This window comes from Hemiscyllium ocellatum, chromosome 34 (assembly GCF_020745735.1).
Source record: "Hemiscyllium ocellatum isolate sHemOce1 chromosome 34, sHemOce1.pat.X.cur, whole genome shotgun sequence".
In the NCBI taxonomy this organism is placed as follows: domain Eukaryota; kingdom Metazoa; phylum Chordata; class Chondrichthyes; order Orectolobiformes; family Hemiscylliidae; genus Hemiscyllium; species Hemiscyllium ocellatum.
The window spans coordinates 1,238,028-1,264,485 of NC_083434.1; the positions used below are offsets into that span (position 1 = coordinate 1,238,028).

The 26,458-nt window shown below is 44.2% G+C and overlaps 1 protein-coding gene across 3 annotated transcripts in view; it reads right to left on the reverse strand.

Annotated features, from left to right (window-relative positions):
* The window catches only part of tbc1d7 (TBC1 domain family, member 7), an 81,608-nt gene extending 59,398 nt beyond the window's left edge, over positions 1–22,210 (reverse strand). For 2 of the 3 annotated variants that reach the window (XM_060849933.1, XM_060849931.1), the window contains exons 1-3: positions 22,137–22,198; positions 8,723–8,845; positions 2,322–2,437 (exon numbers count right to left, since the gene is read on the reverse strand). In XM_060849933.1, the coding sequence (XP_060705916.1) occupies positions 2,322–2,433 (112 nt within the window). In that variant the 5' untranslated portion in view covers positions 2,434–2,437; positions 8,723–8,845; positions 22,137–22,198. Of the gene's footprint in view, positions 1–2,321; positions 2,438–8,722; positions 8,846–22,136 lie in introns of all 3 variants that reach the window. The other variant, XM_060849932.1, reaches the window with a different exon arrangement.
* Between the last annotated feature and the right edge of the window lie 4,248 nt (positions 22,211–26,458).

Below are 26,458 nucleotides of genomic sequence, written 5' to 3' on the forward strand. Positions count from 1 at the left end.
GGGTTTCCTCCAACAGTCTAAAGATTTGCAGGTCAGGTGGATTGGCCATGTTAAATTACCCTTGGTGTCCATGGATGCACAAGCTCAGTGGATTAACCATAGGAAATGTGGGATTACAGAGTGGATTAACAATAGGAAATTGGAGAGAGCGCAGAAGGCTTATACAACAATGTAACAGGGACATGAAACTTTAGTTTTAAGGATAGATTTAAGAAATCGGGACTATTCTCCTTGTAAGTATGAAAGAGGTGTTCTTGAGTGGGCTGGTTAGACAGGGAGAAACTGTTATTGCTCATAACAGAACAAAAGGGCATAGATTTAAAGTGATCTGTACAAGAAGGGCAAAATAAAGACAAAAATTTCGCTTAGATTAGTTAAGGTATGGAATACACAGCCTGGAAGTATGATCGAGTCAGGTTCAAGAGGGCCCTGGTGATTATCATCTGAGACATTCACGAGGGCACTGATGATTATTTAGATAAAAATAACGTGCAAGGGTATGGCGAGAAAACAGATTGGCACTATGTAATGAGGCTAATTTAATGAGCCGGTGCAGGTACATTGGGTTAAATGGACTCCTTCTGTGCCCTAACATTTCTGGGATTCTGTGAAACTCTCAGTGGGTTTCATATCTGCTAGGTCATCACGATGGGTTTTGCTTTGCTACCTTATACTGGACCTCAGTTGGAGCTAAATGAACACCTACGAGAGCAGCGGGAACAGCAAATGCAGAAGTAGTATGCCATAGTTGTGGGATTGTTCACCGAGCTGGGAAGTTGAGTTGCAGACGTTTTGTTCCCTTTCTAGGAGATATCCTCAGTGCTTTGGAGCCTCCTGTGAAACGCTGCTGTACTGTGCCTTGTGGAATTTATTTGGTTTCATCCCTGCTGCTTCTGGTTGCCAGTTCCACTTGTTTGTTACAGTAGTTGGTATACTGGGTTTAGGTTAATGTTTTTATTGATGGAGTCTGTGGCTGAGTGCCATGCCTCTAGAAATTCTCTGGCTGTCCTCTATTTAGCTTGTCCTATTATTGCTGTGTTGTCCAAGCCAAACTTGTGGTTCTTGTTGCCTGTCTCTATGGTTATCAAAGACAGCTGGTCATGGCGATTAGTGGCTAGTTGGTGTTCATAGATGCGGATTGCTAGTTGTCTGCCTGCTTGCCCTAGATAGTGACCCGTGCAGTCTTTGCATTGAATCTTGTAAACTGCACTTGTCTTACACATGATAGGTTTAGGGTCTTTTGTTCTGGTGAGTTATGAGTGTGGCTGTCAGTTTATGGGCTGCTATGAATCCAAGTGGTTGGAGAAGTTTGACTGTTAGTTCTGAGACTTCTTTATACAAGGTAGAGTGGCATGTCCTTGTCACATCTTCATGTCCTGAGACACTGATGATCAGAAATGTTTCTTGGATAGGGCTATTCCTAAGGCTCCCACACACCTGTACAATTGCAGGCCCTGAGAGTGCATACTACTTCTACCTAACAGACAAACAGTGTCTCAAGAAGTGAAGTTGGGTGGAAAATGATTTCTGCAGGTTCCTTAAAGAAAATCTTCTCCAAGCGCCACTACCATAAACCTTTTCATGATTGGGTCTTTCCACTGCAGACTTGTATAGGATCTCCAAGATCATCCCACAAATATACAAGGTAGTTAGTTGATTGGTTGTTTGCTAAGGCTGACAATAACGTGAATTTTGCAACCAATGTCAATCAGAATGAGCAGGCGTTCAGCTTTGCAGGCCAGGCTGGTACTATCTGGATGGAAGGAATCACTACAAACTGGCTAGTTGCCAATCAAAGATAGTTATTTTTAATTCACTGGACCTAGAAGCAGATGCCCAGCAGTCATTCTGTATAACAAAGACAATAAAGATCTAGCTAATGCCACCCACCAGAAACCCAACCATTCAACAGTATCACTAACAGATGTGTCTTCAAACTGGCCATGATGTGCAGTTTTAATAATATATTAGAACAGCTTCTGTCCATCTTATGATCCGTTAAAATCAGATCGCTTAAATCCTAAGGGGGAAACATGTAGTCTCAACTCGTTGTAATAATTTACCAAATGTACATATCCTTTAAAAAATTCTCATATGCCAAGGCAATGATGCAAAATGGTTATTACAAATTTTATGCAGGTCAGCAAGTTCAAATTTACACAAAGAATTTAAAAACTTTCTTCCCCCAATCTTCAGAAGTGAGATCTATATTTGATCACTTGGGTCAGATTTAGGAGAACCACCATCTTACAGCTAGCAACTTCAGATTATTACCTGAGTTAACAGTATTCTAGTGAATCACGTAAATGCTCAAAGCTTACCTAATGGATCATCCTTTAGCAGAATCTCAAGGGATTTCTTTTCTTCAACACCACGAAACCCAACTTTTTCATAATAGTGGGAACGGAAGTTTCTCTGTGGGTCTTCAGCCATCTTCCTATTAAATATAACTCATAGTGACAAAGCTTCTTAAAATTTACAAGGAGAAGGAGTTGGTCATTCAACTCTGAGTCTTTCTGCCATTCAATAAAACTATATGTGTGGGAAGTGCACTCAGCTGCAGCTCTTGGGAGACAATGTTAGGGAGCAGGAGCTGGAGCTGGATGTACTTAGGATGACCTGAGATGCTGAGTGCTTCATAGATAAGAGTTTCAGAGAAGTGGTCACACCTAAGATGGAGGCAGCGGGTAACTGTGTGATCAAGGAAAGGCAAATGGAGTAGGCAGAGAGTGTAGGAATCCGCTGTGGCCATTCCCCTCAAAAACAAGTATATCATTTTGGATACCGCTGGGCAGGGGGTGCAGGAAGCTTGGATAACCATTCAGGGGAAAGCAGCATTAGCCAGGTTGGTGGCACTACAAATGGCTTTGGGGCATAGCAGGAAAGGGTAAAGATAAACACAGTGATAGGAGACTCTATAGTTAGGGGGACATTTAGGAGATTCTGGGGTCGCAAATGGAAATCCACAAAGATGTTTTGCCTCTCAGGAGCCCGGGGACCAGGATGTCTCAGAACAGCTGCAGAATCTTAAGAGGGAGGGTGAGTAGCCAGGAGGCATTGTGCATGTTAGCACAAATGACATAGGTAGAAATAGGGAGGAGGTCCTGCAAGAGTGATTATAGAGAGTTGGGAAAAAAAAGTTAAAAACCAGGACCATGTTAGTGATAATCTCCAGATTACTTCCAGTGCGAGTGAGGGTAAGAACTGTAGGGTATGGCAGATGAATGCGTGGCTAAAGAATTGGTGCAGGGGGCAAGGATTCATATTTTTAGATCATTGGGACTTTTCTCTGGGGCAGAGATGACCTGTTCAAGAAGAACAAGTTGCACCTGAACTATAGGATGACCAATATCATGATGGCCCGGTTTGCTAGTGCTGCAAGGAAGGGTTTAAACTAAATAGGCAGAGGGGTGGGATCCTCAACAGCAGGGAGGCAAGTGCGAGGCTGAAATGAGATACAGTAATCAGAAAGCTGAAGAGACAGGTCAGGATGAAACACGAAAGGGAGCAAGGAATTCCTGTAGGATTAAACTGCACCTACTTCAATGCAAGAGGACTGACAGGTATGGCCAATGAACTCAGGGTGTGGGTAGGTACATGGGACTGGGATATTACAGCCACTACAGAAACATGGCTAAGGGAGGAGCAGGACTGGCAGTTTAGTGCGCCACAGTACAGGTGCTTTAGGTGGGACAGAGGTGGTGAAAAGAGGGGAGAGGGAGTTGTAATTTTGATTAAGGCAAGTATCACAGCAGCAATCAGAGGTGAAATAACTGAAGGATCATCCAGTGAGACATTTGTGGGTGGAGTTAAGAAATAAGAAGGGGATGGTGATGTTACTGGGGTTGTACTATAGGCAACAGGAATTAGAGAAACAAATATGTAGGGAAACCGGGGAGACTTGCAGGAGCCAGAGCATCGTCTGTAAGAGATTTTATTTGGCCTGACATAAACTGGGACTGCGAGAGCATTAAGGCCTGACATAGGGTGGAATTTGTTAAGTGTGTTCAGGAAAGTTTCCTCAAGCAGTATACTCGGGAAGGAGCAAAACTGACCTATTCTTGGGAAATAGGGCAGGACAGATGACAGAGGGAGAGCACTTTGGGACCAGTGACCATAGTTCTATTAATTTTAATTTTATGGAGGGGGACAAAAATGATCCATAGGTTCAAATTCTAAATTCGGGCAAGGTAAATTTTGATGGAGTTAGGCAGGAGCTTGCAGGGGTTAACTGGAGTAGTTAACTATGTTTACAGGTAAAGGGACCTCCGGCAAGAGGGAGGCCATTAAGCTAGAGTTCAATGTCAATATGTTCCTGTGAGGGTGAAGGGCAAGGTTGGCAGGAATAAGGAACCCTGGATGGCAAGAGATGTTAAGGCTTTGACCAGAAAAAAGGAAGCATGGCTTAGATTCAGACAGCTGGGATCAAGAGAATCCCTGTAGGTATATAGAGAATATTGGAGTTGACTGCAGGAGGAAATCAGGAGGGAAAAAAGGGGGCATGAGATAGCCTTGGCTGAGAAGATTAGGGTGAATCCAAAGAGGTTCTTTAAGTATATTAAAGGAAAAAGAATAACCAGAGAGAGAATAGGAGCTCGAGAACCAAAGTGGACATGTATGTGTAGAACCAGCAGGAGATGGGTGAGGTCCTCAAATGAATGTTTCTCCTCTATGTTTACCGTGGAAAAAGGCATGAAGACTTGGAAGTTAGTGGTCATAACTTAGGGACAATCCATATCACACTAGAGGAGGTGTCGAATATATTAGAATATATGAAGGTGTCCTGACCAGATATATCCAAGAACACAGTAAGAGGCTAGAGAAGAAATTGTGGGGGTCCTGGTTGATATTTTTAGCTATGGATGAGGTCCTGGAGGACAGGAGGGTAGCAAATGTGTCATCATTCAAGAAGGACTGGAAAGAAAACTTGGAAACAATAGAACAGTGGTGGATGAGTTACTAGTGAAGATTCTAAGACATACGTGCTTTTGGAAAGACGGGGTTTGATTAGGAGTAATCAGCATGACTTTGAGAGTGGGTCACCATGCCTCACAAAGTTGTTAAGAGTTCTTTGATGAAGTGATCAGGAAGGGTGACGAGGGCAGGGCGACAGACGTGGTCTATATGGATTTCAATCAGGCCTTTGATAAGGTTTGATATGGTAGGCTGGTCTGGAATCCACAGCGAGCTGGCAAATTGGATACACAGTTGGTTTAATGGTAGGAAGCAGCAGGTAATAATGGAAAGATGATTGTCCGACTGGAGGCCTGTGACAACAGGGTTGGTGCTGGGTCTACTATTTGTTAGTTATATCACTGATTTTGTCAAGAATGTTCAAGGTATGATCATGAAGTTTGCAGATAACACTAAAATAGGAGGTATTGTGGACAGTGAGGAAGGTTATCAGAAATTGCAGCAGGACCTTGTTCAGATGGTGACATGGGCCGAGAAATGGCAAGTGGAGTTTAATACAGATAAGTGTGAGGTCTTATATTTTGTAAAGTTAAATCAAGGTAGGAGTTTCATTGTAAATGGTAGGGCCTTAAGGAACGTTGTGGAACAGAGGGACCTTGGAGTTCAGGTTCACAGTCTCTGAAAGTAGAATCAAGGTAGACAGGACAATGAAAAAGGCTTTTGGAACACTGGCCTTCATCAGTCAGTGAACTGAGCATAGAAGTTGTGTTGCTGTTGTACAGGACATTGGTGAGGCTGCACATGGAATGGTGTGTTCAGTTTTGGTCACCTAGTTATAGGAAGGACATTATTAAACTGGAAAGAATACAAAAAAAAGTACAAGGATGTTGCCTGGATTCAACTGTCTGAGTTATAGGGAGAGGTTGGAAAATCCTGAGAAACACGGTCAGGGTGAATGCACTCAGTCTTTTTCCTAGGGCTAGGGAATCATGGACTGAGAGGACATCAGTTTAAGAGCAACTTTTTTTTACACAGAGGGTAGTACACAAACGGAATGAGCTGCCAGCTGAAGTGATTGAGGCCGGTACATTAACAACATTTAAAAGGCATTTGGACAAATCCATGGATGGGAAAGGTTTAGATGGATATGGGCCATGTGCAGGGAAATCGGGTTAGTATTGATGGATATTTTGGTTGCCTTAGCTGTCTCTGTGCTGTAGGACTCCATGACTCTGCTTCTACCCCATTTTTCCAGAAGAGTTCCAAAGACTCTCAACCAATTGAGAGAGAAAAAAAATCACAATCTCTGTTAAACGAACAACCCCACATATTTTCATCCAATGATCCCTAGTTCTTGATTCTGCCATTAGAAACATCCACCCTGCATTTACCCAGTCAAGCTGCTTAGAATCTTATGCTTCAACCAAGTCATTGTTTACACTTCTAAATTCAAGCAGCTGTAAACCTAGCCAGTTCAAATTTTCCTTTTGAGACAATCCATTCATTCTAACTATTACTCTGGTAAACCTTCTCTGAATTGTTTTCAATGCACATACATCCTGCCTTCGATCAGGTGACCAATACAGTACATCATTCCTCAGACATGTTTTACCAGTGTTCTGCATAACTGGAACATAACCTTATTTTTGTATTCAATTTTCCTCACAATAGATGATAATATTGTTATTTTTCCTAACTAGAACTGCAGAAGCCTTGAAATGCCATCAGTCTACTACAATTAAATGGCCAGAAAACTGCGTCAATTGGTAAATTTAAAGCAAGTATAGAAAACAGCATCAATTTTCTTTTTATTCTTTACTTGGAAGTGGGGATCACTGGCTAGTCCAGCAATTATTGCCTAACCTTAATGACTCAGGGGCAGTTAAGAGTCAACCACATTGCTGTGGGTCTGGAGTCACTTGGTCTGGATCCACATGGCTGTTTCTTTCCCTAAAGGGCATTTGTGATCCAGATGGGCTTTTCCAGATGGCTTCATTGTCATAATTGAACACTTATTTTCACATTTTTACTGAATTCAAATTGCACTATCTGCTATGGTGGGGTTCACATTTGGGTCCTCTACACATTGTCTGAGTCTCTGGATTAATAGTCTAGCAATAAGACCACTGTGTCTCCCCAGAAAAACAGATATGTAATCCTGAGTTTAGGCATCTCTTACTAATATCCACTAACAATCCTGGAAGATTTTATAAACCTGCCAGAATAGTCAATTTACAGGATGAATTTAAATAATGGAAATTGAAAGGCTATCCCAAACATGGCTGCCAAAGATTGCTATTTTCCAGTTAACACAGGCAATTTAAGTCCTTGGAGCAGCTGCTGAAATGTTGCATAAAATTCAGTGATTGCAAAACAAAGACTGCAAAGAAGTCAAACAAAGTTTAACTTCAAGACTTGTATTCCACAGATTGTGAATGAGCATAAAGGAGGCTGAATGAGGAACAAAAAGAGTGCCAAATCGTAGAAGGACAGAAACATTACACGACAGGTCATTCAGTCCATCTTGGCATTCTGAAGGAGAAATTCACAGTCCTGATTTTTGCCCTATGGGTAAAGATCAGATAATGAACCAAATCCATTTCGAAAGTTGAATAGACTTAGCTTTCCACCACATTCACGGGCTATGTATTCCAGATTTTAACCACTCACTGCATAAATATGTCAAAATTGGACTATTTGTTAATGACTATAAATTTGTCCTTTGCTCCTCAACCCTGCCACCAATGGGAAGAGATTTTCCCCATTTACACTGTCCAGATCCTTCATGGTTTTAAATATTTCCTCCCAATTTTCTCACCTCCAAGAAAAAGTCATATTTTCTCTCATCTTCCTACACAACTAAAAGTTTATCATCGCTGAAAATATTCTCACAGATCCTTAGTGTATGCTTTCTAATGCCTTCACAACCTTTCCAAATTGTAATACCAAAAAGTAGACGAAATACTTCAGTTGAGGGTAAACCAAGCGTGCCATACATTGAGTCATACAGCACGGACACAGGCCCTTCAATCCAGACGGATGCTGCTGAACTGCTGTGCTCTTCCAGCACCACTAATCCAGAATCTGGTTTCCAGCATCTGCAGTCATTGTTTTTACCTCTTCGATCCAAACAGTCCATGCCAAACATAATCCCAAACTAAATTAGCCCCACCTGCCTGCTCCTGGCCCATATCCCTCCAAACCCTCCCTATTCATGTACTGCTTCAAATGTCTTTTAAACGCTGTAATTGTATCCACATCCATCACTTCCTCAGTGATATGATATGCTCTGAAGCAACAATATATTCATGTCTGACAATGTTATTGATCTGTGGTTACCACAGTCCATGCACAGAAGCTTGATTGTAGAATACCATGGACATACCTTGGACTAAATTAATCGTATTTAATTCGAGTATGGAAAGATTAAAGTAGGAATTAGTAATAAGAGGGGGAAGACTAGCAATTTTGCTCATAATGGATTTATGAAAAAAGCCACAAGAAAATAACATCAATTGAATTTGTGCAAGTACATTCACCATATTACATTTGTGAAATGAGAATTGCGGGTACGGTGAAAAGCTGAAAATGTGTTGCTGGAAAAGCGCAGCAGGTCAGGCAGCATCCAAGGAGCAGGAGAATCGACGACTTCCTGAAACGTCGATTCTCCTGCTCCTTGGATGCTGCCTGACCTGCTGCGCTTTTCCAGCAACACATTTTCAGCTCTGATCTCCAGCAGCTGCAGTCCTCACTTTCCCCCTGGTACGGTGAAAAGCCAAGAAGAAATCAATCAAAATAGCAGGCTTACCTGAACCAAGCAGTCTTCCCTTACTCCTCTTTCAGAGTGATCCTGTGCATCGTCACCATCCTAGGGATGGGAGAAGATTATCTGAGAGTAAATTCTGAAATAAGATCGCTATCAACTCAGTAACTGCAAAAAGAAATAGAAAAGCAAGAAATGAATGATTGAATTTCACTCACTGTTTCAAGTAGACGCGGCTATGCAAAACTTTTGTAGGAGGCAGCAATTATGATAATGTACAAACCCTGTATCATACAGGTAAGGTGCAGATTATACAGTATTCATTGGTCATTACCAAGGGCATTGGTCACGAAGAAAAACTCATTCACAATGCTCTTTCCCAATAACTAAAACTAAATGACTGACAGAATCTGTAATTTCAGGGAGAGTTAAGAGTTAATGACATTAGAATCTGGTCTATTGATGGTGCCGGAGAGATAAGTAATGGTTATACAGCATCATATATTATAAAAGAGACCGTTCAGTGGGTCTGTTACCTACACTAGTCCCACTTTCCCCATACAAAGCCAATAGCCTGGAATGTTGTGAGACTAAGTGTTCATTCAAGTACTTTTAAAATGGTTGAGAGATTATCCACCTCAACTAGCGTCCAGATCCACACCATCTTCTGGATGAAAAATCTGTTCATAAATCCCCGCTAAACTTATGTCTGTTCACTTTGGAAGTTTCATTCCTTCCTTGCCCCTTCCCTCCCTTGATTCTCTCAATTGAGATCAATTGCTTTCTTCCTTACCTATCCACGCCCCTCGACCCTATACAACTCTGTCAGATACCCCCCCAATCTTCGCCGTTTCAAAGTAAAGAGCCTGAGCATATCCAGCATCTCTTCATAGCTGAAATGCAACACCCCTGTGAATCTCCTCTACTGCCATCCCACAGAAATCACATCCTTCCTATAATTATTGACTAGACTGCACACAGTACTCCAGCTGTGGCCTAACCAAACTTTTGCACAGCTCAACGTAACCTCTCTGTTCTTATAATCAAGGCCTCAACAGAAAAAGGCAAGCATCTCATATGCCTTCTTGACTACCTCATTTACCCTACCACCTTCAGGGATCTAAAGATATGCCCACCCACCCACCCCCCACAAGATTCCCCATTCATGAGCTTTCTAGTGTTTTGCTATTCAATGAGCACTTCCTTGTCTTGTTATTTCTTCCAAAGTGCATCACCTTACATTTAACATGATTAAATTCCATTTGCCAGTGATCTGGTCATGTGACCACTCCATTTAAATCCTCCAATAAACTAAGTGTTATGGACTAGGCCAGACCCCCTCAAAACATTTCAAGAAAGTAGCCCAGACCCTAACTTTCCTAGTTGTTTTAAGGAGGTGTATAGTAGACATTCCAGAAGTGATGCAGCTGGCCAAAACCCCTCAGTTTGAAACAAAACAGAATTTATTTAAAAGTACTGAATGAAACACAATCAAAAGAGAACAGAACACAGAATAACTTAACCTATCTGAAAACCCAATTGATTTTATCACAACTTAATGCTGCTGTTCCAAATTCTTGCAACAATCCCCATAAACACCCCTTGGCAAAAAGGGTAAAATCAAACACAGGGTTTTACAGGGGAGAGAGATGCAGCATGGAACACCTTCTTCCATGTAACTGTTTCTTTGACCAGCAGCCTTAACAATTGACTTCCTGCTAAAACCAAACCAAGCCTGAGAAAAACTGAGCTGGGAGAACTGGCCATTCTCCTTTCATTGTATAAGTGTGTTTTTTTAAACTTAAAAGCTTCTTCAAGTAGATAAACACAGATGAAATAGAGCCTTTGGCTTTACAATCCTTCTGAAAAAAAAAGGACAATCTAACCTTGTTAAAGGAGCAGCATCATCACACTGAGACTCCTTACTGTCAACCACTTGCTCACTCTTTGTGTCATCTGTAAAGTTATCATCTCCACACCTCTTTTCCCTCACACTGCCACATGCCACTCCCCTAAAAACACCATCACCCCAACATTCTCATTGACATCATTAATGAATACCACCAGCATGAAGGACCCCAGCACTGGTGCCTGTGGTACATGACTGCACACAGGGCTCCAGTCACACAAAAGGTCTTTCATCTCTAACCCCTGTCTCCTATCACAAAGTTATAAATCACACAATACCAGGTTATAGTCCAATTGGTTTATTTGGAAACACTAGCTTTTACAGCGCTGCTCCTTCATCAGATAGCTGTCACAGGTATGCTTACTATCCCTGATCAGGGCTTGCCTTTCAAAATGGAGATTGATTTTCTGCTTCACTATTTTCTCCAATAGTTTGCCTAACACTGTTGTGAGGGTCAGGGCATTGGAGTTTTCTCCTCTGATCTTAAAATATTTCACTGCATTATTTAAAATCAGTCTGAGGGCTAATGGTGAATCTTTGATCCATTTGAGAAAACACTGTATCTGAAAGATGGCACATCCAATAATGCAGCAATTGTAGTGTCCACTCAAATTTTTGGAATAGGACATAGAGTCCTAGGGATATACAAAACAGAAGCAGACCCTTCGGTTCAACCCATCTATGCCAACTGAATGTCCTTAGCTAATCTAGTCCCATATGCCACCACTTGACCCATATCACTCTAAACCCTTCCTATTCATAGATCCATCCAGATGTCTTTTAAATGCTGTAATTGTACCAGCCTCCACCACTTCCTCTGGCAGCTCATTCCATACACACACCACCCTCTGTGAGAAAAAGTTGCCCCTTCCGTCCCTTTTATGTCTTTCTCCTCAAATCCTAAACCTATACCCTCTAGTTCTGGGCTCCCCCACCCCAGGGAAAATACCTTGTCTATTTATCCTACCCATGCCCCTCATGATTTTATAAACCTCTATAAGGTCACCCCTCAGCCTCTGACACTCCAGGGAAAACAACGCCAGCCTATTCAGCCTCTCCCTATAGCTCAAATCCTCCAACTCTAGCAATATCCTTGCAAATTTTTTCTGAACCCTTTCAAGCTTCAAAACATCCTTCCAATAGCAGGAAGACCAGAATTACACACAATATTCCAAAAGCGGCCTAACCAATGTCCTGTACAGCCGCAATATGATCTCTCAAATCCTATGCTCAATGCTCTAAGCAATGAAGGAAAGCATACCAAATGCCTTCTTCACTGTCCTATCTACTGCAAGTCTACTTTCAAGGAACCATGAACCTGCACTCCAAGATCTCTTTATCTAGTAACATTCCCCACGACCTAAACATTAGGTGTATAATTCCGGCTCCAATTTGCTTTTCCAAAATGCAGCACCTTGCCTATGAACACCAGGGGCACAATAAATTCAAGATTTATAACATATAATGACTAAACACAACTTTGCAATTTTTTGAAGAATGCATATAGTATCTTACATTAGCAAATTCATCCAAAAGAACCAACCAAAAATGAAATTTTAGTTGCAGAGAAGCATGCTTTAAGTTTAATGCTCCCATCAACGCTCACAAAATTCTGTTTGGTTCTGTTCACTAATATGTTAGCTCTGGAGACAGTCAAAGATGGAGTCATGATCAAAATGTTATATATTTGTATTATGGGGATACACCAGAAAATCACAGACTCTTGAACAGAATGAACTTACAATAAAAAAAGAACATAAGCAGCACGGTGGCTCAGTGGTTAGCAGTGCTGCCTCACAGCGCCAGGGACACGGGTTTGATTCCAGCTTTGGGCAACTGTGTGTGAAGTTTGCACATTTTCTTTGTGTCTGCGTGGGTTTCCTCCCATAATCCAAAGATGTGCACATTAGGTGAAGTGGTCATTGTAAATTGTCTTATTGTTCAGTGCATTAGTCAGGGCAAATATAGGGTAGGGGAATGGGTCTGGGTGGGTTACTCTTTGGAGGGTCAGTGTGGACTTGGATTGAAGGGCCTGTTTCCACACTGTAGGGATTCTAATTCTAAAGATGGTAAAAAATAATGAAAAGTTACACATTTAAAATTATTCCATTCAAATTACACAAGGACAGGGGGAGTAAAGTTAAAGGAGGTAAAAGAACTAATTAATATCAGGAATTTGGAGTGCCTCCAAATAAACCTGTTGAACTATAACCTTGTGTTGGGTGATTTTTTTAACCATGTCCACCCCAGTCCCGCACCAGCTCCTCCAAATCATAATATCAGGAAGGTCTCTTTGGCATTAACAGCAATCACTACAGTAAATGGAATGAATATAACTGAGGTGAAAACACAGATCTACCTGTGAAAACATTAAATCAGTTATGGAAGGATGACGATAGATTGTTTGCACGTGGATGGAATAAAATGGGTCAATTTTGTACTCTTGTGAAAATCTGGACAGTTGTTGAGTGTAACACTTCAAAAGTATCACCAATTATGGTTATTTCATGGTTATTTATGTTCATATTGTTAAGAGAAAGAGAATGATGTTGAAGCTTTTTATCTTGTAAAAGAGCACAAATTTTGCTGCATGACAAACAGGGTGCGGATTCATTTACGATTACCCTGAAGACTTTGTTTAAACTACTAAAAATGGCAAATCAACTCTGATTGGTTGAGAAATGTCACATGAATGCATCAAGAAACAGCATCTCCCAAGCTTTTGTTTAATTTAGAAGGTGCAAAGCCTAGAGAAATTCCTTTTCCCTGCAAGAGACGAACCCCTGCAAATGAACAGAGACACAGAGAGGTACATTATGGAAACCGACCCTCTGACCCAACTTGTCCGTGAAAACAAGGTATCCTAAATTAATCTGATCCCATTTGCCAGCATTTGGCATGTATCCCTCTAACCCCTTCCTATTCACATACCCATCCAGATGCCTTTAAATGTTATAATTGTACCAGCTTCCACCACTTCTACTGGCAGTTCATTTGATACACACATCACCTTCTGCATGAAAAGGTTGGCCTTTAGCTCCCTTTTAAATCTTTCCCCTCACCTTAAATCTATACACTCTAGTTCTGGACTGTTCCAACTCTGGGAAAAGACTTTGACTATTTACCCTATTGATGTCTCTCATGATTTTATAAACTTCTATAAGGTCACCTCTCAGCCTCTGAAACTCCAGGGAAATCAGCCCCAGCCTATTCAGCCTCTTCCTACGGCTCAAATCCTCCAACCCTGGCAACATCCTTGTAAACCTTTTCAGGTTTCACAACATCTTACCCATAGCAGGGAGACTAGAATTGAATGCAGTAACCCAAAAGTGGCCTAAAATATATCCTGTACAGATCAAACATGACCTCCCAACTCCTAAACTCAATGCATTGACCACTAAAGGCAAGCATACTAAACCCTTTCCTCAGTATCCTGTCTACCTGTGACTCCATGTTCAAGGAACTATTAACCTGCACTCCAAAGTCTCTGTTTGGCAACACTCCCCAGGACCTTGCCATTAAATGCATAAGTCCTTGCCATTAAATGCATAAGTCCTGTGCTGATTTGCCTTTCCAAAGTGCAGCACCTCTCATTTATCGAAATTAAATTCATCTGCCACCCCTCAACCCTTCTGATCAAGATCATATTGTACTCTTCATCACTGTCAACTACATCAACATTCAAATCATTTATATAAATGACAAAAAGCAGTGGACCAGGCACCAATCCAGCATACCACTGTCACAGGCCTGCAGTCCAAAAAGCTACTTCCAACCACTACTCTGCCTTCATCAATCCTCTTTGTTATTTCTTCAAAAAATTCAATCAAGTTAGTGAGGCACGATTTCCCACGTTGCTATGCTGACTATCCCTAAGCAGTCCTTGTGAGAAAGTGTATAAGGTATGAGCAGATAAGGAAAGAATTAAGTTTTAAGTTTTGTGAAACAAGAGGTTCAGCTGAGCATGACTTAGTTCAGATAAGAACTTGCAGTTAACAATGGGGTGCTGGAGGGAAGGGTAATGGGTTAAAAAGATGAAAAGCATTAATTACGTCGAGTCATTTAACAATATTGGAGGCATTCAGTATGTAAGGTCAGTTAAAAAGGGTTAAAAAGTGAGGTCTGCAGATGCTGGAGATCAGAGCTGAAAATGTGTTGCTGGTTAAAGCACAGCAGGTTAGGCAGCATCCAAGGAACAGGAAATTCGATGTTTCGGGCCAGATGAAGGGCTCTGGCCCGAAACGTCGAATTTCCTGTTCCTTGGATGCTGCCTAACCTGCTGTGCTTTAACCAGCAACACATTTTCAGCAGTTAAAAAGGGGAAAAGTATTCACTATGCGAGGCCAGTTAACAAGGTTAAGAACATTCATTGTATAACAACAGAAGGCTTAATCTCTACAACTGACACTCGCTAATTGTAACGGTCATCCAATCAATATGTATGTTGTCTTATCTAGATGCTCCTCCTGTAAAATGGCTGTATAACTCATTAAGAAACTGCTGTTCGAGAGAGAAGACTGGGAACTCATGTCCTTGCACACATGGCTGATCGTGCTGTCTCCCTCCAGGGCCTGGAATAAAGATGAAGGAGGTAAAGCTATACTGTGTCTCTGAGTGCTTTGCTTTGACTGAGGTGGGAATGGGATGACACTTGCTTTTCCAAATACATGTAAATCCTGTCCCTCAGAATCCCCTCCAACAACTTTCCCACCACTGACGTCAGGCTCACAGATCTATAGTTCTCTGCTTTTCCTCACCACTTTTCTTTAAATAATACCACTACATCAATGAACTTCCAGTCTTCCAACACCTCACTTGTGGCTATCGATGAAACAAATCTCAGCAAGGGGCCCAGCAATCCCTTCCCCAGATTCTCACAAAATTCATAAGGCTGAAGTACAAAGGGATCTGGGAGTGCTCATCCAGAATTCTCTAAAGGTTAACTTGTAGGTTGAATCCGTGATTAAGAAAGCAAGTGTAATGTTGTCATTTATCTCAAGAAGGTTGGAATGTAAAATGCAGTGACTTTGTCAAGCTCTGGTTAGGCCCCATTTAGAATACTGTATCCAATTTTAGACACATCTCAGGAAGGACATACTGGCACTCGAGTGTGTCCAGCGGAAATTCACATGGAAGATCCCTGGAATGATGTGCCTAACATATGATGAACAGCTGAGGATCCTGGGATTGTATTCATTAGTGTTTAGAAGGTTGAAGAGAGATCTAATAGAAGCTTACAAGACAATGCATCGCTTTGAAAGGGTGGACACTGGGAACTTGTTTCCATTAGGCAGAAATACTAGGACCCATGGGCACAGTTTTAGAATTAGAGGGGGGCAACTTAAAATGGAAATGAGGAGATAATTCTTCAGCCAGAGTGTGGTGGGCCTGTGGAATTCATTGTCACAGAGCACAGTGGAGGCTAGGTCGTTAAATATCTTCAAGCAGAGATTGATAAATTCTTGATCTTGCAAGGAATTAAGGGGTACGGGGAGAGTGCGGGTAAGTGGAGTTGAAATGCCCATCAGTCATGATTAAATGGCAGAGTGAACTTGATGGGCCAAATGGCCTTACTTCCATTCCTATGTCTTATGATGGTCTTATGGTTATACCTAGACATATCCAGGGGATTAATCCACCTTTATGCATATTAAGACATCCAGCAACTCCTCCTCTATAATATAGAGGCTTTTCAACATATTACAATTTATTTCCCCAAGTTCTCCAGCTTCCATTTCCTTCTCCATTTATTAATAGATTTCAGAATGCTGAAAAGACAAAAGTCCAAACAGTTAAGGGCCCACAATTCATCAGGCTGTGCACGAAGCAGGGAACAGGCTGTAGAGGTGTACATGGATCAAAGGTAGATCAGTGCAGTGCACAAATATTTTCTTAGAAACTGAAGCAATGTTTCAGGTTTGGGACCTTGTATCAGGAAGAGAAAAATGCAGTAGATTCTGACCAAGGAATAGGATAGAGGACAAGAAAAATTAAATTATATAATGTTACACGTTTAATCATAGATCAAGTAAAGAAACCACAAATTGAATCTAAATGTGAGAGTGACAGGATCATGAAAGCTGGGCTCCAAATGGAAAGAAAAGAAAATAGAGACATAAACCAAACCAGCTAGGACGATGACCAGTACAATGGCAGATATTAGAACCTGAAATGATGAGTCCAAAAGACTACACAATGTGCTGTCAAAAAATAAGGTGCATTTTGCTTCATTACCACTGCTGGAGGCCAAAGGAAAAAACAACGAAAGTATGGAAGCAAGGTGGAGAATTGAATTTAGAAGCAACTAGGAGCTCAAGGTCATGTTCAGGAGCTGAATGAACAACTTCTGCAAAGTAGTTACCCAGTCAGTATTTGATCATAGTCACAAAGAGTCTCTATGAGTTATTCTTCCCAAAGTGCATCACCTCACATCTAGGTGCACTGAACTCCATTTGTCACCACTCAGTCCAATTCTGCAGTTTATCCAAGTCCCCCTGCAACCTGTAAAATTCCACCACTCTGTCCACTACTCCACTGACTTTAGTGTCATCTGCAAATTTACTAACCCATCCACCTATGCCTGCGTCTAAGTCATTTGTGAAAATGACAAACAGCAGTAGTCCCAAAACAGATCCTTGTGGCACATCACTAGTAACTGGACTTCAGGCTGAATATTTCCATCAACCACCACTCACTGACTTCTTTCAGAAAGCCAGTTTCTAATCCAAATTACTAAATCACCCTCAATCCCTTGCCTCTGCATTTTCTCCAACAGCCTACCATGTGGAACCTTATCAAAGGCTTGACTGAGGTCCATGTATGAGGAGAAAGTGAGGACTGCAGATGCTGGAGATCAGAGCTGAAAATCAGAGCTGAGCACCGCCTTCCTAACCTGCAATCTTCTTCCTGACCTCTCCGCCCCCACCCCCACTCTGGCCTATCACCCTCACCTTGACCTCTTTCCACCTATTGCATTTCCAATGCCCGTCCCCCAAGTCCCTCCTCCCTACCTTTTATCTTAGCCTGCTGGATACACTTTCCTCATTCCTGAAGAAGGGCTCATGCCCGAAACGTCGATTCTCCTGTCCTTGGATGCTGCCTGACCTGCTGCGCTTTTCCAGCAACACATTTTCAGCTCTGAAGTCCATGTATACCATGTTAACTGCACTACCCTCATCTACATCCTTGATCACCTTCTCAAAAAAACTCAATGAGGTTTGTGAGACATGACCTACCCTTGATGAAACCATGCTGACTATCTGAAATCAAATTGTTGCTTGCGAGATGATTATAAATCCTATCTCTTATAATCCTTTCCAAAACCTTACCTACAACAGAGGTAAGGCTCACTGGTCTGTAATTACCTGTGCCATCTCTACTGCCCTTGAACAAGGGTGCAACATTTGTAATCCTCCAATCCTGTGGTACTAAACCTGTAGACGACGTCTCAAATATCAAAGCTATATGCTCCACTATCTCCTCCCTAGCTTCCCAGAGAATCCGCGGATAAATCCGATCCGGCCCAGGGGACTTGTCTGCTTTCTTTCCTTCTAGAACTAATATCTCGTATCTCATTCTTCTCCTCTACCATATTCTCCTTTTACTGAGTTAAAACTGATGAGAAATATTCGTTTAGCATCTCTTCAATATCCACAGGATCCACACTCAACATCCCACTTCTGTCTTTGACAATTCGCTTTCCTGGATGACTGCAGCTTCACTTAAAGAGCTCAGAATTAGTATACAAATTGAATGTAGAAAGTGCATTCCTAGCAAAAGCTGTTCCAGCACAGCAACAACATTAGCATTGATGCAGCACTGTAGAAAATTGCTAGGATATTTCTTTTGTGCGCAAGAAGCAGGATAAATTCTAACTGGGCACTATAATTTTCTTGGTGACCAGCAGAGCGATGGAAGGGGTTGTCAACAGTGCTATCGAGGGCCCCTACTCAGCAACAGGCTGCCCTGTGACATTCATTTTGAGTTTTGTCAGGTCTACCAAGCTCCTTACCAACATTTTTACTTGCATATGGGCCTCTAAGGTCCTTGTGCGGCAGCAAATTCTTGAAGTAGAAATTGATACTATGAACAACATAGACACCAAACTTCAGAGGAAACATTGCTCCTGACCTCATTATAACCTTGGTTCTAACATGGACAAATAAGCTGAACCCCAGAGGCAGTGACAACGACTGCTCTTGACATCAAGGCAGCATTTCATCGACTATAGCAGTAAGGAGCCCTAGCAAAACTGTAGTCAATAGAATCAGGGAAAATCTCCACTGGCTAGAACCATACGTAAGACAAAGAAAGATGGTAATTGGTTGCTGGAGACCAATTAGCTCTGTACAAGAACATCACTGGAGTTTCTCAGGTTGGTTGTACTATTTCTTGAATTCTATGTCTGTCATGTGACACTTTATCAAATGCCTTTTGTAAGGCCATATGCACCCCATGGCACTAACAATATCAGCCCTCTCTGTTACATCAAAAAAGTAAACGATGGTCAGTGAGAAACTGTATCCTGGAAAACAAGTTGATGGGGGCCAGCCATGTCTGGGGCAGTGGGTGGGGTGTTGAAGTGAGTCAGTGATCAGCCATAACTGGTGGTGGCTGCAGAGGTGAGGTGAGAAACTGCTATTTCTGGGTGAAAGGTTTAATGGGGATTCTGTGGTCAGCTCAGTCATGAGGAGAGGGTTAGAATGCGAACTGATGGGTGTCAGTGACAGGGCATAGTCGGCGAGGTTGTTGAAGAGCTATACCTGGGAAAGACTAGGGGTGGGGCCAGGGACGGAGTTGGTGTAAGGAAGAGGTTTGAAGTATGTAACTTATTGGTGATATCAGGGGAGGGGTGGGTGTTTGGAGATTAGTGACCGGCCAAGTCCAAGAGATGAGGAATTAATGGGGATCAGTGACCAACCGTCTCCCGCAATGTGAGATCTCCTATAATCAATGCACTGACCAATAAAGAAAAGCATAGCAAATGCCTTCTTCACTACCCTATTTACCTACGACTCCAATGACTGGCTATGTCTGGAGCTGGGGGTGGATGAAGGTGCCTGATCAGGGTTAGTGACTAATCACAGCAAGAGGTTCGAGTATTGATAGGGTTTGGGAGATAATGAGTGGCTATGCCAATTGGTGAAGGTAAGGTTGTTGACCTCCTAGTAAAGAAGCGGGGTGATTACAGAAACATAGAAAATAAGAATAGACTACTCTGGGCATTCAAACTTGTTCCGCCATTCATATAATATTGACTGATCTTCATGACTAGGGTAAAGGCGCAGGAAGAGACTGGTCATGATGGGTGTCAGGGACCAACCGTGTCCATGAAAGTGGGACTGAAGAGGTGACCAGGGATAGTGAAGGGACTCATCTGGTTGGGGGCTGCTCGAGTGTTGACTTAGGTTAGTGACCGGATATATCCGGGGATCTGCAGCGTGTTGATAAGAGTCAGTGACCAGCCGTATTTGGGGGATCTGGTGTGTGCTGACGAGTCAGTGACTGGCCGTGCCTGGGGAATCTGATGTGTGTTGATGAGAGTCAGTGACCGGCCGTGACTCGGGGATGAAGTGTGTGTTGATGAGAGTCAGTGACCGGCTGTGTCTGGGAGATTTGGTGTGCGTTGGGGAGGGATAGTGACTGGCCGTGCCTGGGGGATCTGGTGTGTGTTCACGGGAGTCAGTGACCTGCCGTGTCTGGGGGATCTGGTGTGTATTGATAGAGAGTGAGTGACCGGCCAAGTCTGGGGGATCTGGTGTATATTGATGAGAGTCAGTGACCGGCTGCGTCTGTGGGATCTGGGGTGTGTTGGGGAGGGTTAGTGACTGGCCGTGTCTGGGGGAGGGAAGTGTGTGTTGGGAAAGGCGAGTGACTGGCCGTGTCTGGGGGAGGGGTGTGTGTGTTGGGGTGAGTGACCGGCTGTGTCTGGGGGAGGGGGGGTGTGTGTTGGGGAGGGTCAATGACCGGCCGTGTCTGGGGGATCTGGTATGTATTGATGAGAGTCAGTGACCGGCCCTGTCTGGGGGATCTGGTGTGTGCGTTGATGAGAGAGTGTGACCGGCCGTGTCTGTGAGATCTGGGGTGTGTTGGGGAGAGTCAGTGACCAGCCGTGACTGGTGGATCTGGTGTGTGTTGAGGGGAGTCAGTGACTGGATGTGTCTGGGGGAATCTGGAGTGTGTTGAAGTAGTCAGTGACTGGCCGTGCCTAGGAGATCTGGTGTGAGTTGGGGAGGGTCAGTGACCGGCCTTGTCTGGGTGAGGGGGGTTGTGTTGGGGTGAGTGACCGGCCGTGTCTGGGGGAGGGGTGTGTGTGTTGGGGTCAGTGACCGGCCGTGTCTGGGGGAGGGGGGGGTGTGTGTGTTGGGGAGGGTCAATGACCGGCCGTGTCTGGGGGAGGGGGTGTGTGTTGGGGAGGGTCAGTGACCGGCCCTGTCTTGGGGAGGGGGTGAGTGACCGGCCGTGTCTGGGGGAGGGGGGTGTGCATTGGGGTGAGTGACCGGCCGTGTCTGGGGGAGGGGGGTGAGTGACCGGCTGTGTCTGGCGGAGGGGGGTGTGCATTGGGGCGAGTGACTGGCCCTGTCTTGGGGAGGGAGGTGTGTGACCGGCCGTGTCTGGGGGAGGGGTGGGGGTGAGTGACCGGCCATGTCTGGGGGAGGGGGGTGTGCATTGGGGTGAGTGACCAGCCGTGTCTGGGGGAGGGGTGTGTGACCGGCCATGTCTGGGGGAGGGGGGTGTGTGTTGGGGTGAGTGACTGGCCGTGTCTGGGGGAGGGGGGGTGTGTGTTGGGGAGGGTCAGTGACCGGCCGTGTCTGGGGGAGGGGGGTGTGTGACCGGCCGTGTCTGGGGAGGGGGGGGGGTGTGACCGGCCGTGTCTGGGGGAGGGGGTGAGTGACCGGCCGTGTCTGGGGGGGGGGGGGGTGTGTGACCGGCCGTGTCTGGGGGAGGGGGGTGTGTGTTGGGGTGAGTGACCGGCCGTGTCTGGGGAGGGGGGGGGGGGGGTGTGACCGGCCGTGTCTGGGGGAGGGGGTGAGTGACCGGCCGTGTCTGGGGAGGGGGGGGGGGGGTGTGACCGGCCGTGTCTGGGGGAGGGGGTGAGTGACCGGCCGTGTCTGGGGGAGGGGGGGTGTGTGTTGGGGAGGGTCAGTGACCGGCCGTGTCTGGGGGAGGGGGTGAGTGACCGGCCGTGTCTGGGGGAGGGGGGTGTGTGTTGGGGTGAGTGACCGGCTGTGTCTGGGGAGGGGGGGGGGTGTGACCGGCCGTGTCTGGGGGAGGGGGTGAGTGACCGGCCGTGTCTGGGGAGGGGGGGGGGGGGGGGGGGTGTGACCGGCCGTGTCTGGGGGAGGGGGTGAGTGACCGGCCGTGTCTGGGGAGGGGGGGGGGGGGGTGTGACCGGCCGTGTCTGGGGGAGGGGGGTGTGTGTTGGGGTGAGTGACCGGCTGTGTCTGGGGGAGGGGGGTGCTGACGGAGAGCCGTGCTCAGGGCCGGGGTGTGGGGTCTCTGTCTGATCTCCCCCCTCCCCCTCCGGGGCGGCCTGTGGATGACACTCACCAAAAACCGCTCCACATCCGGGAACAACACCAACAAACAGATCACCTTCACCGGAACTGACGTCAGCAACGCCCTGCCGGAAGTACATGTTAAAGGTTATGAATGACGGAAAGAGCGTGTGAGCGGTAATTTTAGATTTAGTTTGAATTATTGACTGGCGCAGAGTAAAGAGACACTGAGTGAGTGGAAACTGATAGACTAGATGAGGTAAAGGGAGAGCGGTAGGGGAACGGGTCTGGGCCGAATGGCCTATTTCCACAAAAGATAGATGCTGAAGACTGATCAACAAACAAGTCCAGGAGAGCTGATGGTGTGACGATCATATGCGAGTATGGACTGAGATTATACACACAAGAACGTGAACAGACTGCTATTGAATAGCTCACACAGTGTTCACCAAGATGTTATCAGTGATAACAGATTAGTCAAGAGTTTAAAGGCTGTATTTGCTAACACTAGCACATTTTCAGTTTGAGATTAAACGGTTTTGGGGAGCTGCGGTCCAAGACAAGAGCGGTTTTGTGGGATTGGTCCGGAGAAGGCGACAGGGATCATGGTGGGAGGAGAAGGAAACATGAGGGTCGGGGTGGAGAGGCGGGGGTGTTGGTGATGTTGGTGACAGGGGATGAGACACGAAGTGGACGAGGAGGAAACGAGCTGTCAGAGTGAGGGCGGGGAGAGGGAGGGCGAGTGGTAGAGGTGAGGGACGGGAAGGAAAAAACATTGGTCAGAGAGGAAGACACTGGAGTAGGAAGTAAGAGACAAATGGAGGTTCGGGATGGACGGGGCACTCAACCCAGGAGACGGTGAGAGGAGGAGGGCAACAGGAACACTTTGTATTTATGCATACTTGAATTTAATACGATTTCACTTCTCAGGAAAGTAGAATTGGAAACCTTCCAACATTGCTCTTACTGTAAAACCGCTGTGAGTAGTTCTGGTTACTATATTATAAGAAGGATATAGAGACACTAGAGAGGCTGTAGATAAATTTTGCAAAAGTGACACCAGAAATGTATGACGATACTTAACAGGAAAAGATTTTTTTCCAGTTGAAAATAGAAGATTGAAGGGTGATTTGATAGGGATCTATAAATTGAGAGGTTTTGATGGAGTGGGTACAGAGAGTCTGTTTCATATTGTGGGGAAGGGTATGAATCAAAGCCAGCAATACAAAGTAGTCACCAAGGAATCCAATAGAAAGTTTAGAACTCGCCACTAATAGTCTAGATGTACTTAAGGAGTTATAAGACAAGGATTTGAATGTTTACAATGACAGGTTTAGATAAAAGATAAGAAGAGGTTTCAATGGAATATAACACTGTCATGGGCTAAATAGCCTGCTTTTAGTGCAGCATTTACTTATAGTCTGATATGCAGCCCAGCAGATATTAGAGAATGATAATGCTTTGGTACACATTGATTCCCAGATATGGATTCCCACAGATAATGTACTGTATAACTGCTGATACACAGGTATAGATTGATACTGAAACAGATTATGGACTAATTCACTGATAAAGACACATAGACGGATATAGGCTCATAAGAGACATGCTGCTATGGCTAAATAAGTATATAGAGAGCTTGGAGTTCATGTGCATGGATCCTTGAAGGTGACTATTCAGATTGAGTGTACTAGTGAACATATCAGCTCTTGAGCTTCATTGCCAAGTACATTGAGTACAAAAGCAGCAAAATTATGGTGCAATAAAATGGAGCTGGAAAACGCACAGCAGATCAATTAACATCAAAAGAGCAAGAGAGTCAACATTTTGGCAGGCCCTTCATCAGGACTCGCTATCTGCAGTCCTCACTAGCTCAAATTATGCTGCATCTGCATAAAGCCCTGGTTAGGCTGCAACAAAAGTATAATACTGAGTTATGGTCACCACACTTTAATAAGGAGGTGAAGGTTATGAGAAGACACCTAGAAAATGTACCAAATGGTTCCAGAGTTGGGGTATTTTAATCTCAAAGTTAGATTGAAGAAGTTAAGTTTATTCTCTTTGAGCAGAGGGGATTGAGCAGAGATTTTAATAGAGGTATACAAGTTTATGACAAGTTTACATAAGGGAACAGGTGTTTATATTAATTGGTATAAGGACCAGAGATTTTACAACAGAAACGTAGGAGGTGGGATTTATGCATACTGATAATGATTTGAGAATTTTGAGAAGATTTGTAGCTCAAGTTGATGTTCTGGGGGATCTGGTGTGTGTCGTGGAGAGTCAGTGACCGGCCGTGTCTGGGGGATCTAGTGTGTGTTGAGGGGAGTCAGTGACCAGCCATATCTGGGGAATCTGGTGTGTGTTGAGGGGTGTCAGTGACCGGCTGTGTCTGAGGGATCTGGTGTGTGTTGAGGAGAGTGAGTGACCGGCTGTGTCTGGAGGATGTCGGTTTGCTCGCTGAGCTGGAAGTTCATTTTCAGACATTTTGTCACCATACTTGGTAACATCATCAGTGAGCTTCTGGGTGAAGCACTGGTGGTATGGCCCGCACCGTATTTGTTTAGGTTTCCTTAGATTGGTGATGTCATTTCCTGTGGTGACATCACATCCTGTTCTTTTTCTCAGGGGGTGGTAAATGGGGATCCAAGTCAATGTGTTTGTGAATGTAACATGAACATCAACTAACCACAAAAAGACATGACCCACTCTACCTAGTATCCTTACATACAGATGAGGAAGGACACCACTTCGACTGGGACATCCATCCAAGGACAAGCCAATCAGACACACACAAGAATTCCTAGAAGCATGGCATTCCAACCAGAACTCTATCCACAAACACATTAACTTGGATCCCATTTACCATACCCTGTGAAAAAGAACAAACTATGACATCGCCAAGTCAAGGAAACGTAAACATATAAATAGATAGTGCTTCATCCAGACGCACACTGTTCCCTAGTATGGTGGCAGAACGTCTGAAAATGAACCTTCCAGCTCAGCGAGCAAACCGACATCCAGAATGATTGAGAACTTAACAGGCTGATGGAACATTTTCCTTTTTATTATGAGAGGAATTGAAAACAAAGGTAAGGATGGTGTGCTTCAGGTATAAGACCACATCTGAGAATCCCTACAGTATGAGAAGAGGCATTTTGGCCTATTTGACCCTTCAAGGAGCATTCCACCCAGACCTCCTCCCCCGCCCCCCCCCATTAACTTCAGAGGTTTTATTTTAATCCAGCTAGCCAGCACAAGTTTTAGCACAGCAAGTTAGCTAACCTGCATGTCTTTGGACTGAATGAAGAAACTGGTGTAGCCAGAGACAACTTGCACCGACACAGGGAGAATGTGCAAACACCACACATAGTCACCCAAAGCTGGAATCGGACCAGGTCACTAGCACTATGAGACAGTCGTGCTAACCTCTGTGTCACCCTAATCTTGACACTTATGTACAGTTTTTGTCTTCTTAAAGACTTTTGAGGCAGTTTGGAAGATATTTAAACATTGAAGATAGGAGTAGGCTACTTGACCCCTCAAACCTGCTCTGTCGTCTATTCTGATCATCAAGCTCAATAACCTATCAACCCCCTCCCCATATCCCTTGTTCTCTCTTAACACAAGAGCTATATCTTCTCATAAACAATGGTTTGGCTTCAACCACTTTCTATGGTAGTGAATTCCACTGGCTAACCATTCTCTGGTGAAGAAATTTCTCCTTATCTCAGTCCCAAAAGGTTTACCCCTTATCCTTTAGACTATGAGCATTGCTTCCAGACTCCCTCACCATCTGGAATATGCTTCCACACTTAGCCTGTCTAGTCCTGTTAGAATTTTACAGGTTTCTATGACATTCCTCCCTCATTCTTCTCAACTCCAGTGAATATAATGCTAATCACCTCAGTTTCTTTCCATGCCATATCCTGCCACTCCATTAATTAATTTTGTAAACCTTTGCTGCAGTCCCTCTATGGAATCCATACAGTAAGGAAACAGGCCATTCAGCCCAATAAGTCCACACTGACCGTCCAAAAAGCATCCCACCCACACTCACTCCCCTACCCTATCCCTGTAATCCTGCAGCTTTTCATGGCTAATCTACCTACCTTGCACATAGAGTCATAGAGATGTACAGCATGGAAACAGACCCTTTGGTCCAACCCGCCCATGCCGACCAGATATCCCAACCCAATCTAGTCCCACCTGCCAGCACCTGGCCTATATCCCTCCAAACCCTTCCTATTCATATACCCATCCAAATGCCTTTTAAATGTTGCAATTGTACCAGCCTCCACCACATCCTCTGGCAGCTCATTCCATACACATACTTCCCTCCACGTGAAAAAGTTGCCCCTTAGGTCTCTTTTA